Source organism: Otolemur garnettii, unplaced genomic scaffold (assembly GCF_000181295.1).
Source record: "Otolemur garnettii isolate 467f Iridium unplaced genomic scaffold, OtoGar3 scaffold00013, whole genome shotgun sequence".
NCBI lineage: Eukaryota > Metazoa > Chordata > Mammalia > Primates > Galagidae > Otolemur > Otolemur garnettii.
In genome coordinates this window covers 6,369,921-6,382,399 of record NW_003852408.1, presented here as the reverse complement: position 1 = coordinate 6,382,399, position 12,479 = coordinate 6,369,921, and the positions used below count along the sequence as shown (strand labels likewise).

The 12,479-nt window shown below is 49.6% G+C and overlaps 1 protein-coding gene across 2 annotated transcripts in view; it reads right to left on the bottom strand.

The window, feature by feature from the left end:
* IRS1 (insulin receptor substrate 1) overlaps positions 1-12,258 on the bottom strand; it is a 62,275-nt gene extending 50,017 nt beyond the window's left edge. The window contains exon 1 of one of the 2 annotated variants that reach the window (XM_003784894.3): positions 7,480-12,258. In XM_003784894.3, coding sequence (XP_003784942.1) covers positions 7,503-11,204 — 3,702 coding nt within the window. In that variant the 5' untranslated portion in view covers positions 11,205-12,258 and the 3' untranslated portion in view covers positions 7,480-7,502. The remainder of the gene's footprint in view (positions 1-7,479) is intronic. The other variant, XM_012802284.2, reaches the window with a different exon arrangement.
* Between the last annotated feature and the right edge of the window lie 221 nt (positions 12,259-12,479).

Here is a 12,479-nt window from a genome sequence, read left to right as displayed (position 1 = left end):
AGATCAGATGACTGACAGTTGACTACACAATGACCACTGGATAGTCTACTGGACTTCAACTAACTGCTGTTATTTTTATATTCAACAAATGTCTTTTTAAAAAAATTCTACCTATCTCATTTAGATCGTATCTTTCCTAAAAGTAAAACTCACAAGCCATCTGCGAAATAGTTAATTTGTTTGCCATACTACATATATGGGGGGGTGGCGGCGGAGGGGAGAAATGGGGAAATAATGCCTCTTTGATCATTTCAATAATTGTAACAAAAGTTCTCAAGATTAAGTGATACTATTCAGCAACATGACCTAAATATGTCAAGGAGGATCAGAGAACTCACATCAAAGTATTCTTTGGCCAACAACAAAAATGGAGCGGGGGAAGGGAATACGTATGTTTATATAGTTTTTTTTTTTTTTTTAAACATGGAATGCTAAAAAAGAAAAAAAAAGAAGAACCATGAATGCAACAAAACTCAGCTAACTCAGTAAAATATCAGGGTAGGGCAATAAAACCACAGAATCTCCTCTCTGCTTCAAGACAGACAACAACGAAAATTGTAGTTTGACTCTCCCATTCTACTCTACTGCCACAAGAATGAAAATACAGAAAGAGGGTTAAAAAAGTTGCCTTTTCTACAAAACCACATCTTTTTTAAAAGCTCTATTATTCAGAGACTACTGACTCATTGAAGAAGCACAAATAACATTTGCCCAACCAAATTTACTTTAACAAATAGATTATAGCACAGCCTGCAGTAAGAACATTATTCAAATGGAAAATGTTCCTTTTACCATAGATGATAGTACCTTATACTTATCTAATCCATCTTCCCCATTTTCCATGAATTAAGAATGACAAGAGATACGACCATTTCCACAATATAAGAATAGAAGTACAGAAATGATACTTACTAGCCTATCATTTTAAAAAGCGTTACAATAACTTTTAGTAACTATTTCACATTAGTTGGAAATTAGTATACCATTATTATACCATACGAACATTAAATGTAATTCTGTTAAAATTCAGTATGATTACACCGATTGAACATGTTTCAATAACATTTTAAAAAGAGCTTTTAAAATCTGCCACACAGCTATCAATTCATAAGGTAATGAAATAATAAATCAATTACGTAATTATAAACGTGATAGAGTATCACTTTAAATGCAAAAGAAGAATTAGTATGAAAAAAGTTACAGACATTTTAGTGTGAAACTGACTTCAAACTGAATTCACAAGAAGCTATTTTCCTTGAATACAATTTCCAGTAACTCTGTAACATAAGGAAATAATTGAGGAAATGGTTTTTTTAGAAAAACAAAACAAAACAAAACCTTAGAATTGTGAAGTGTTCCATTATGCTAAATTATGAACCCATCAAAATAAAAGGAACCATTTATATACTATTCAGCTGAGAAATCTGATTATAGCGGAGGATTAGAAAAGAATAAGTCAATAAAGTTCTGAATTAGTCAATAGACTATCCTAATTATTTATGAAATCCAAATGGAGGTGCAAAAAGGGTCAGAGCTTCTGAATATATGGGCAACTCAACAGCCAAGATAATACTGAGTCAGTAAAGTGCTGTACAGCTCAACCAACTAACTGAAAATCCTAATTTATAAAGAGGCTGGACAATACTAATTTTGCCAGCAAGAGAAGTATTGAGTTGTTTTACACACCTAATAGAGAATATAAAACTAAACAAAAAATTGTGAAAGACTTTCTACAGGCCCCAATTGGCGTCTCAGATTTCCACAAACAGACCACCCACAAGAAGGGAGGATTTCTCACAGAATAACTAGAATCATGTCATAGATATGCACTAGTTAAAGCTTCACCTATACTGGGGGTGCAGTAGGATATTTCTGACAGTTGACCTTAGGATGCAAAATGACTTGCATTCCCACACATTTTATTTTTGTATGTATGTATGTATTTACTTATTTATTTTTTGAGACAGGGTCTTTGCTCTGTTGCCCAGGCTAGAGTGCAGTGATATCATCATAGCTCACAACAACCTCAAACTCCTGGGCTCAAGCGATGCTCCTGCCTTAGCCTCCCAAGTAGGTGGGACAACAGGCCCTCACCACACCTGGCTAATTTTTCCATTTTTTATAGCGCTGAAGTCTTGCCCTGGCTCAGGTTGGTCTTAAACTCTTGCCCTCGAGGGATCGTCTCCCCTGTCCTCCCAAAGCATTAGTATTACAGGCTTGAGCCACTGTACCTGGTCAGATTTTATTTTTGAAAGGGGGTGAGAAGAGGAAAAGGAAGCTAATTCAGTCTAGAGATATTACCAAAACTTAAGACTAGTGTAATCAGGAGGGTTTGTCTTCAGTTTGTTGTACCTTAAAAATGCCCTCTCCAAACAAGAAAGTTTGAAGTCAGGCCTGAATCAAACTGAATGTTTTCCTTCCAGGTCCCAGTCTGATCTGAAAGCAAAAACTGGACAGAACAGGACATCCAAATGCTTTAAACTCTGTCAACAGTTCCTTAAAAAAAAAAAAATTCTCATTATAACTGACCCATTAAAGAATATCAGTCATTTTCTCCAAAACATGCCTATATTTAGAGCTGCAAAGGAGGTTAGAATAATTTAGAACAAAAGCCTCAAGTTACTGATGAAGAAATAGGTCCACAGGATTTAAGTGACTTTCCCAAGGTCACTCAGCTAGTAAAGGGCACAAGCTGTGTTAGAGCTCAAGACCTCTCTGGCTCCCAGGAACTGTTTTTTCCATTACATCATTCAAGAAAGTACAAAGATATTTTCCAGGAACTTTGATAAACCAAAACAAAACAAAAAAAAAGTGAGAGAGAAAGGAAGGAAGGAAGGGAGGGAGGGAGGGAGGGAAGGGGCATGCCCTTTTGGATCAGAGAATCTCTTCCTGTAAGGTAATACTGAAGATAGTATTTATTTAGGGGGCACTCAGATAAATGACTATAATAAATGGAGTTAATTCTGCATTCATTTTCTAAAATAAAAAGCTACCCAAACAATGCCAGAAATTAAAAAGATTATTACGTGCTTTAAGTTTTCCGAAACAACAGGTCAGCAGCAGTACTGGGGCATAGCATTTATACCCTCTGTAGTACATTTTCACTTAGGATGTTTCAATCTGCACTACAGGGAAAGCGCTCCCTTGGAGGCTTATGCTTCAGTGATAAGATGAGGGATCCCCCTAAGTAAGAGGGAAGCTGACTGGTGAGAAAGGCTTATTTGGAAGGGAGAAGGTGAAAATACCTCCATGCCATTTCTGTCTTGTTTTCCTTTATTTTAGAAAGGACAAATGTAAACACATCTTCCAACCCATATAGTAATGCTTCACACACAATTTTGCTTATGAGAAGGTGCACAACACAAGCCTAGCAGCTTTCAAAATCTGTTTGCCTAGCCTGACCTGAGGGGTGGTCACTTAGGTTGTCAATAGTTAAAAAAAAAAAAAAAATCAATCAACCAATCAATCAGCGTTTGAAAACACAGTAGCATTTCCTCCAAACCTCAGTAAGGAACATAAGGCGCTCCCTACCCAAGCCCTTGTAGTCGATCTCTAAATTCTCACGATCTGCGAGCTGTAGCCCACGTTTTCCTTTCACTCTGAGCCCCCACACAGCGTAGGAGGATCAGTTTTCCTGGATCTCATGGAGCTAAGGTGCTTTGCAAACCACAGGTGCTCAATAAAACGTATAGATCCTAAGGCACTTTCAAGCCAAATGAGCCCGAAACAATGCCAGACACAGCACTGTATTTTCTCCTCCCTCCCATTAGTAAGAGATGTAAATATAGGAACCCCGAGCCCACCCCACCAATCCAGCAACCACGTGCGGTCGCTTCCCTCCTGCTGGCGGGTTTGGAGACAGGAAGGAGGAACATGGCCTCGTAGTAAACCGTAGTAAAGAGAGGACGGAAACAAAATGGGGCACGTCACATGGTCACAGCCTGGATTTTTCTCAATTAAAAATAAGAGGAAGTATGCGTTTCCGGCCAGCCGACCGGACTTTTTCATTCTTACGAATTCTGGTCCAAATATATGATTATGGCCGAGCGCATAACATCCCGTAGATGGGGGGGCAGTGCGGAGGGGGTATCTGGCTTAGTTCAGCGCGACCTAGAGGGAGACAGGAGGGAGTAAAGCAGCCCCGGGAAGCCAAGCTCGCCACCGCCTGGGGACCCAGGCCCGAGGACCCCGCCCCGCGCCCGCCGCAACTGGGCGGTTACTCGCGCTGATTGGCTCTGGCAGGGACCAATCAGCGCCCGCCCGTCCCGCCAGCCCCGCCCGCCCAGGGCCAGTAGCCGCAACCAGGTGCCGAAAGGGCGGGGGCTCGCTCGCCGTCGCGGGCCACGCGGCCTGTGAAGGGGCCTGACTACTCCCCGCTACCCGAGGCCGGCGGGGGCGGGAGACAAGAGGGGCTGCCTCAGCGATAGGGACTAGCAGGAAGGAGGGGGAGCCAACTGCCAAATAAAGCGGGAGGAATGCAGAAAGCCAAGGTGACCCGGAAAAGGGAAAGTGCCAGTGCAGAGAGGGTGTGCCCTAACCCAAAAGGCCACACAGCATGGGGAAGGAGGAGGGAATAGGGGAGATGGTCGTAGTGGGACAGAATCCCAGAAATCGCAAAAAATACAATGAAAGAAAGAAATGGCCGGATCTTTTTTTCTTTCTTTCTTTTTAAGAGTTGGGCATAACAAAGAATGACAAAAAGCAAAAACAGGACCTAAAAGGGATGACTCGGGTCTTTCCCGAAAGCCTGCCCTATCTACCCAGCTGTAATTTCAGAACTAAAAGACAAATTGATGCCGGTTAAAGGTGGCGGGGCTGCCCTGACCAGTCTAAGAGGCCCTTTTTTGCCTGCCTTCTTGGGCTCTCAATTCTACTTTGTAGAGAGCAGGCCACACATACCGCAGATTTCAGAAGAGAAACCCAAAAAGGCCAATGTCAGGAACATGAAATAAGAGGTGGGAAACAAAGCGAATGGGAGGGGGTAGTGTTGGAAAACTAGCGGGTCACGACTAAGTTAGAGGAGACACAGGTTGAGAGGAGAAAGGAGAAACATAAAAGGCTCCTGGAGTGGATGTTAAACAGAGGGGATCAGCAAGTCTTGGGCTCCTGAGCACAGCGCTTCACACGTGTTCTCCTTCACTAAACAATGAAAAATATGAACATAAGGAACCAGACCCGGAGAGGTTAGGAGAAAGAGCACACCCTTCTTGGGACCTCTATTCATTTCACCATGTTTCAAGCTTCACCTGAGAAATGAGAAATAGAAGCAAAGAGGACCATTGCTGAGGAAGTGAGGGTGACGATTATTTCACAAACTAACATTCATTTAGAGGAGAAGCTGTTTGTCACTCACAGGTCTGACTTCCCGGATGATAACTGACTATCAAATAACATCTTTAAACTCAACAGGGCAAAAGCAAGCAAGCAGAATTGAGGATGTAAATGTGCTGGTAGCATTTGGTGCCCAATTAAAACACAGGCACACAAACATTTACACCTTAAACGCTGTAGAAATTTCCTGCCATTCTACAGTCCAGAATTATGTATATTAAGGGTATGATTATATGATTATTCCAGAATGTTATATTTTCCCAAGGAAAACTAGGAATAGAAGAAGGCTGGGGTTTTGTTTGTTTTTTAATCTTCCACATAAGGAGAATTTTATCTTACAGCCCTTTTTAAAACTGAAAATTCTATTTGCACATCAATTTTCCACAGAGCAAACATCATTTATTCCACTTTATGATTAAGAAAGCAGGTGAGAAAAACTTACTGATTCTTAATCTTTTCTTTTATCTCTTTTAAAACCAAAATTCTAGTTCTCCTAGGTTTGTTTCTTTCCAATTCTCATTACTTTATCAATGAAGTACTTTATAGTACAAATAGTTAAAGTGTTACAGCCCAACTCCCCAAAGCATCAATTTGAAATAACCAAAATTTGTACTGTTGACACTGATATACACAATTTAAGTCTTTATTCTAGTTAATGATGAAAACATGTTGAGATAACTACTGATCAAATAAATGCTTGTCCTAACAACTACCTAAAATCCTAGTTTTTTTCAAATACCTTTACCTTGTTCCAAAATAGAGAATGATATGGGTCAAATATTAGAAACAGGATCAAGGAGACTCTGACCACATAATAAACACCTATCTATAAGAACTAAGTCACAAATTAATTTCTTATGAATGGACACATTAAAAAAATTAATATTTTTCAAAGTTCATTCTGTGAAGCACATATGAAATTCACAAGACAATCAGTTTGTCAGAATAAAGTGTTTCCAAATGCTGGAAACTTCTGCAATGCCAACTCATCACATTATTTGCTAACTATACTCTTCTCTTCTACCCACAATTATGAGCACCAGAAAACAAGCTCAACAGAACGAAGGGCAGGCTAATTTCCTATTACAATGCTTTTCATTTTCATTACAGAAGACCCAAAGCCAACTTTCAACATTTACTGAGCTATCTACTCTTGAACTTAAAGGTGAAAAACAAATATTCTAAAAGTGAAGGTTACACAATTTAGCCCTTACATTCAATGCAAAACAAAACAAGATCTCCATGTTCATTACTATGCCATCTTTTCAACATAAAAATCTTAAGTAATTTTACAGAAGATACAGTAGGCCCCAAATGATATGTATGATGACTCAGTGTAAGAGACAACTGTAAGCCAGACACCCTGGAATGAACTTCCATAACTCTTAACTAATAATGGGTCCCAGATGCATACAGAGCTTACTGCATATCCTGTATAACAGTGGCCATGCTGCGGGTCAGTGTATGAATAATATTTCACAAATTCTGGTACAGGAACAAAAAGAAAATGTCACCCATAATTATTTTCTTCAGAGATCACAGACATAGGTACTTCCCTCTAAATACGTAGGCCTAAAAAAGCTCCCTTTTCCTCCTGAATCTTTTTAGAGTAGCAGGAATAGAGATCAATTTTCTGTATACATTGCCTTGGAACTGGGAAATCACAGAACCAAAGTACACAGAGTAACTAGAAAAGATCTCGCTTAAGGGCTCCAAGAAACTACCTTAAAGGAAGAGTTTTGGCTCCTGTATTAACAATTTTTTTGTAAAATTGTCCCTTCTAGGGCCTGACCTAAATATATAGTCAAAGGAAAATTTCAATACAGAGATTGAGATTCTTACACATGGATATGAACTTTACAAACCTCAGAACTGGCATCACAGAATGTAAGTTTATAAAATCCTACCAGAGTGCTTCACTTGGGAATTCTCAAATGAAAAAGCCCTCCTGAGGCTGTTCCTACATGTTTATTTGACTCCTTGCCAGGTGTCACTGTGGGGTGAGCATCTTGCCTGCCCTGAGAATGTAAGTGCATTCTCCCTAAGGAAGCAGTGGGAAAGAGCAGGAAGGGGTGGAGGCGGAGAACAGAATTCATGCACAAGGTTAAAAGCAGTTTTGTCTCCTGACTTTGCCACCATGAAACGCACCTGCTGTGTGATGTCCAGTTGAGCTACTGGCGGGCCTCTGGCTGCTTCTGGAAACTGATGCTGGCATAGGCGCTTAAATCCTCACTGGAGCGGCGGGTGGAGCTGCTCTCACCGCTGCCCAGGGGCTGATGAGGGGATGGGGGTGGGGGAGGCTGCGCTTGAGGGGGGCGCTCCTGAGGGCGCTGCTTGAAGTCCTTGACCAAATCCAGGTCTATATAGTTAAGACCATTCTCCAAACCCCCAGCAGCCCCACACACTTGGGTTGGTTCTTTGGGGGCTCCCCCAAGCTCCCCAGGCTTCAGCCACACATTCTCAAAGGAAGCAGAACTGTGGCGTTTCACATCCTCACTGCTGCTGCCACCACTACTCCCTACTACAGCCCCTCCTCCAAAGGGCACGGTGTTGGCCGCCCGGGTGGCACTAGGTTTAGAGGAGAAGGTCTCCGAGCTATGCCTCCTCCGGCACCCTTGTGGGTCTGCACGGATCACTTTGGCACTCTGGTTGCAGCTGGGACTGAGGTTTACCCGGGTGAAGGCGCTCATACCCCCGGGTCCCTGGGGGCCCCCTAGCAGGGATGAGCGAGCAGCCAGTTCAGCTGTCCCTTGAGGTGCAGCAGGGGAAGCAGAGGCAGCTGAGGACGAGGGAGCAGCTGTGGTAGCCCGGGGTGGGCTCACCTCTGCAGCAATGCCTGTCCGCATGTCAGCATAGCTGACAGGGGCAACTGGGGAGGTGTCCACGTAGTTCTGACGAGGACAACCCATCTGCATGGTCATGTAGTCACCTCGACTGCTGGGTACTGCTCGGGTGGGCCTGCAAACACTAGCAGCCCCAGGAGGCGCTGGGCCCACTCTGCCCATCTCAACACCAGTGCTCTCCTGCCACGCTGCCCTTCGGCCTGGCCCCAGGTCCATTTTCATGTACTCCTCAGTGCCAGTCTCTTCCTCCCTGGGAATTGGTTGGAGCTGGGATGGACACCTGACTGAAGGTGAGCTGTGGGAAGCCACCGGGCCAGACAAATAGCCAGGCTGATCACTCCCAAATTCAATATTCACATATTCTCCTGGGCTCTTGGGCTCAGGGTGTAACAGGGGCTGCTGCTGCTCTCGGGCCCGAGGTAAGGTGCTGGCCTTGGGATCCCCCAGGGACAGCCTCGTGGGCCGAGCCAGGCGACTGTTGGTCTGTGCAGCTGTGTCCACTTTTCGAGGCAGATGGGGCTGCAAGACTTGATGGTGGGCATGTGGGAGTCCTGGCTCCTGCCTAGCCCCACAGTATCCCCCACCCAGGCTGTCGCTGCTGGTGGAAGAAGAAGAATCTTCTGCTGCTGCAGCGTAGAGAAGGCGGCCAGAGCTGGAGGAAAGGCGGAGGTGCTGGTGCCGGGCACCCTCCTCTAACTCCCCAGGGCGCTGGGTGTGCTTAAATGACCTTGGCAATGAGTAGTAGGAGAGGACTGGCTTGTGCTGGGGGTACTCAGGGCCATAGTAGCAGCTGGAGGGGCTGCTGGTGTTGGAGTCCCCCACTGGCGACATGTTCATGTAGTCCCCTGTGCAAGGCAAAAGCTTGCCACTGCTGCTTTCCCCAGGGGGTTTGGGGTGGGGCAGGGCTTGAGAGTGGTGGCCTCCAACACCATTTGTCCAAAGCTTCCCATAGCTGCTCCCAGAGGGGGCAGCACTGCTGCTGCTGCTGCTGCTGGGCCCACCTCCAAGGTCAGGGGAGCAGCTGCCACTGGGTGACATCATCATGTAGCCATTGGGGTCCACTCTCTGGGGATGGCGTCTGATGGGGTTGATGATCTGCTGGGGGGCAGACACGCTCTTGGGGCTCATGGGCATATAGTCCCCACTGCCCTTTCTGCTGCCAGGCACTGGGGCCACCCCTGGAGACATGGGCATATAGCCATCGTCAGTGTGGAGGCTGGAGGTGTCGGGGCGGTGATGGCCCCCTTGACGCTCCAAGGGGTGCATTTCCAGACCCTCCTCAGGGTAAGAGTGGGTGGGCACAAAGGCGGAGTGCCGGTGGCCCGGCAGGCGGCCTCCACTGCCACCTCCTGGTGGGTAGGCGGGCATCATCTCCGTATACTCCTCAATGGAAGCCACCGATGACTGGGACGGGGTCTTCTGGTGGGAAATGGTGGGGGATGTGCCTGCCGAGTGAGTTCTCTTTCGGAACCGATTATCCAGATCTGCAGCGCAGGCTGCTTCATCCCCAGCCAAGGCTGGACTGGTGCCCAAGCCAGCTCCCGGAATGCAGCGGTGGCCATTGCCACCCCGGGACAAAATGTAGTGGCCATTGGGGGCAGTCAGGGTGGAGGTCCCCTTGCCACCCATGCAGATATAGTTGCTCAGCTCCTCCTCACCACGGGCTGGTGGGGTGTGGCCTAGGGAATCTGGAGTGACACTGCGGAAGGAACTTCGGAAATCGCAGGGACTAGACCCATACTCATCCGAGGAGATGAAACCGCCATCACTGGGGGAACCAGACACAGAAGCGCTAGACCGCCGCGGGAAGAGACAGTCCGAGGTGGAGCCATGGCCACTGGTGCTGCTGGACGACAGACTGACCGGGCTGGTGGCTGAAGGCGAGCATCGAGAGGAAGGCATGGGGATGGAGCGACTGTGGTTGAGTGGGGGGTGCAGCCGGGCGCTGCCCCGATGCCGGTGGGCATGTGTCCTGTTGGTGCTCGGGCTCACAGGGCTACCATCCACAGAGGCCGGGCGGGACATCGTGCCTTCTCCGTCGCTAGAGGCGCGGACACGAAAGGAACCTGGCTTCCCACCCACTATGCTGGCAGGGGAAGTGGCGGTGATGCTCTCTGTGCGTGACCGGCGGGTCAGCCCCACCTGGCTGGGTGGGGGGTTGTTGAGATGGTGCCTGCGCAGGGGGACGCTGATGGGGTTGGAGCAGTTGGATGAGGACTGGCTCTTGCTGCGAGGGCGGAACTCATCACTCATAGCCCGCATGGCCTCCAGGATGGTCTCATGCATATTCTGGGCCACCACCGAGTCATCCACCTGCATCCAGAATTCCCCAGGCCCTGTCACAGCGGAACGGCCCACCTCGATGAAGAAGAAGTTCTCCGAGTGGCCGCAGCGCCTGATGTTCATCAGCTGCAGCACCACGGCAGCGGCCTCCGAGTTCAGCTTCACGAAGCTGATGGTCTTGCTGGTCAGGCAGAGGCGGTAGATGCCAATTAGGTTCTTTGTCTGACCCAGGCCCTTGGGCTTCAGGATCACCTGCCAGACCTCTTTGAAGGCAGGTCCTGGGGGCACATCCCCATAGCTCAAGTCCTCCCCAGCCTCGCCCAGGGCTGAGCTGCTGCTGCAGCTGCCCCCACCGCCTCCCACTCCTGGAGCTGCAGCCGCATCGTGGTGGCCCTTGGCACGGTTGTGCAGCTGCAGGAGAGCCTGGTACCAGCTGTCTTGCTCGGCCTCACTGTCGGCTGCGATGGCGAAGTGTTCGTCCCGGGTGTAGAGAGCCACCAGGTGCTTGTTCTTGGAGTCAGCCCGCTTGTTGATGTTGAAGCAGCTCTCAAGGGGGATCGAGCGTTTGGGGGCGCTCGACTTGTGCCGCCACTTCTTCTCGTTCTCGTAGTACTCCAGGCGCGCCGGGCCCCCAGCCTCGCTGGCCGCTCGCAGCACGAAAAAGCGCTTGTGCATGCTCTTGGGTTTGCGCAGGTAGCCAACCTTGCGCACGTCCGAGAAGCCGTCGGTCTCCGGAGGGCTCGCCATGCTGCCGCAGCCACCGCCACCGAGCAGAGGGAGGCGCCGAAAAACAACTGGGTGGGGGGAGGAGGCTCCTCGCCGCGGCCCCGCACATGCAAACAGGGCTGGAAGCGGCAGAAACCCGGACCCGAAATCCACGCGGCTCCGGCGCCGGAGAAGGGCGCAGCAGCTGCGCGGAGGAGATAGCCCGAGCGGAGTTCACGGGCGTTTCACGCCCAGGGGGGAGGCAGTGCGTCCCGGGTGAGTGCAGCCGCGATCCTCCGAGAACCAAGACTCCTCTGAGCCACCGCGCCAGGGAAGGAGCAAAGATGCATCTCTCGCTGCCCCGGCTGGAGTCTAGCGCAAGGCGGCGGCAGCCAGGGGTCTCTCCGCGTTGCCCCTTTAGGCGCGCGCGCCTTCCCTCCTGAGTTCCCCTCTGGAAGTAGCGATTCCCGAGGCAAATTAAATATCCTTGGGCAGAGGGAGGCGGGCTGCCAAGTCCCAACGTTGCACAGGGTTCTCCCTCCTCCTTCTTCGCCTCCTCCTCCGCCTCCTCCCACCCCCCCAGCAGTCCCCGCCGCCACCAGCAGCCCAAATACCAGCTCAATCGCGGAGACCGCGGCGCTGCGGCTGTTGCTGCTGATGTCGCCTCCCGCGGACGAGTCCTCCGCAGTCCCCATTTGGGCCCATATTGGCGGGCGGAGAAAGTGGCTTTTCCATGCGAAATGCTACTGGGCAGCCAAGGGAGCCGGTGACGGGTCGGAGGGACAGGCTCATCCCTGCCCCACGCTCCAGTCGGCAGGGGAAGAGGGGAGGAGACAAGGGCGGGAGGCGAGGGGGAAGGTTTGGGAAGGATTCGGGGAAGACGCCTGTTCCCCGGGAGGCGCTCCCGCTGCAGTTACTTCTCCCCTCCTCCTCCTCCTCCTCGGAGAGTTGCCGAGAGCCCCAACCAAAACAAGCGGCGGCGTCTGGCTCTGCGCGCCGGCCCCCTCCGACCGCGCCGCCGTCTCACTCGGAGGAGAAAAACACGTGACAGAGCCTCAGCGTTCGGCAGCCGGGTCGCAGCCGCCGGGAGGCTCCCGCCCGGGTCTCTACATTCCGGGCCGAGCCCGCCCCGCACCCGCCCCTCTCCGCCCCCCGGCCGTGCCGCAGCGGCTCCCGAGCCCGGCCCGGAGCAGCGCTAGGACAGCGCCCCTGCGCGGCCGCTCGCCGGGACGCAGCGCCTCCCGCCTGCGCGCCACCCAGGGCGCCCCCGGCCCGCAGGAATCCCCGCGGCGGGCGCGGGCGGGGTGTTTGGGTGGC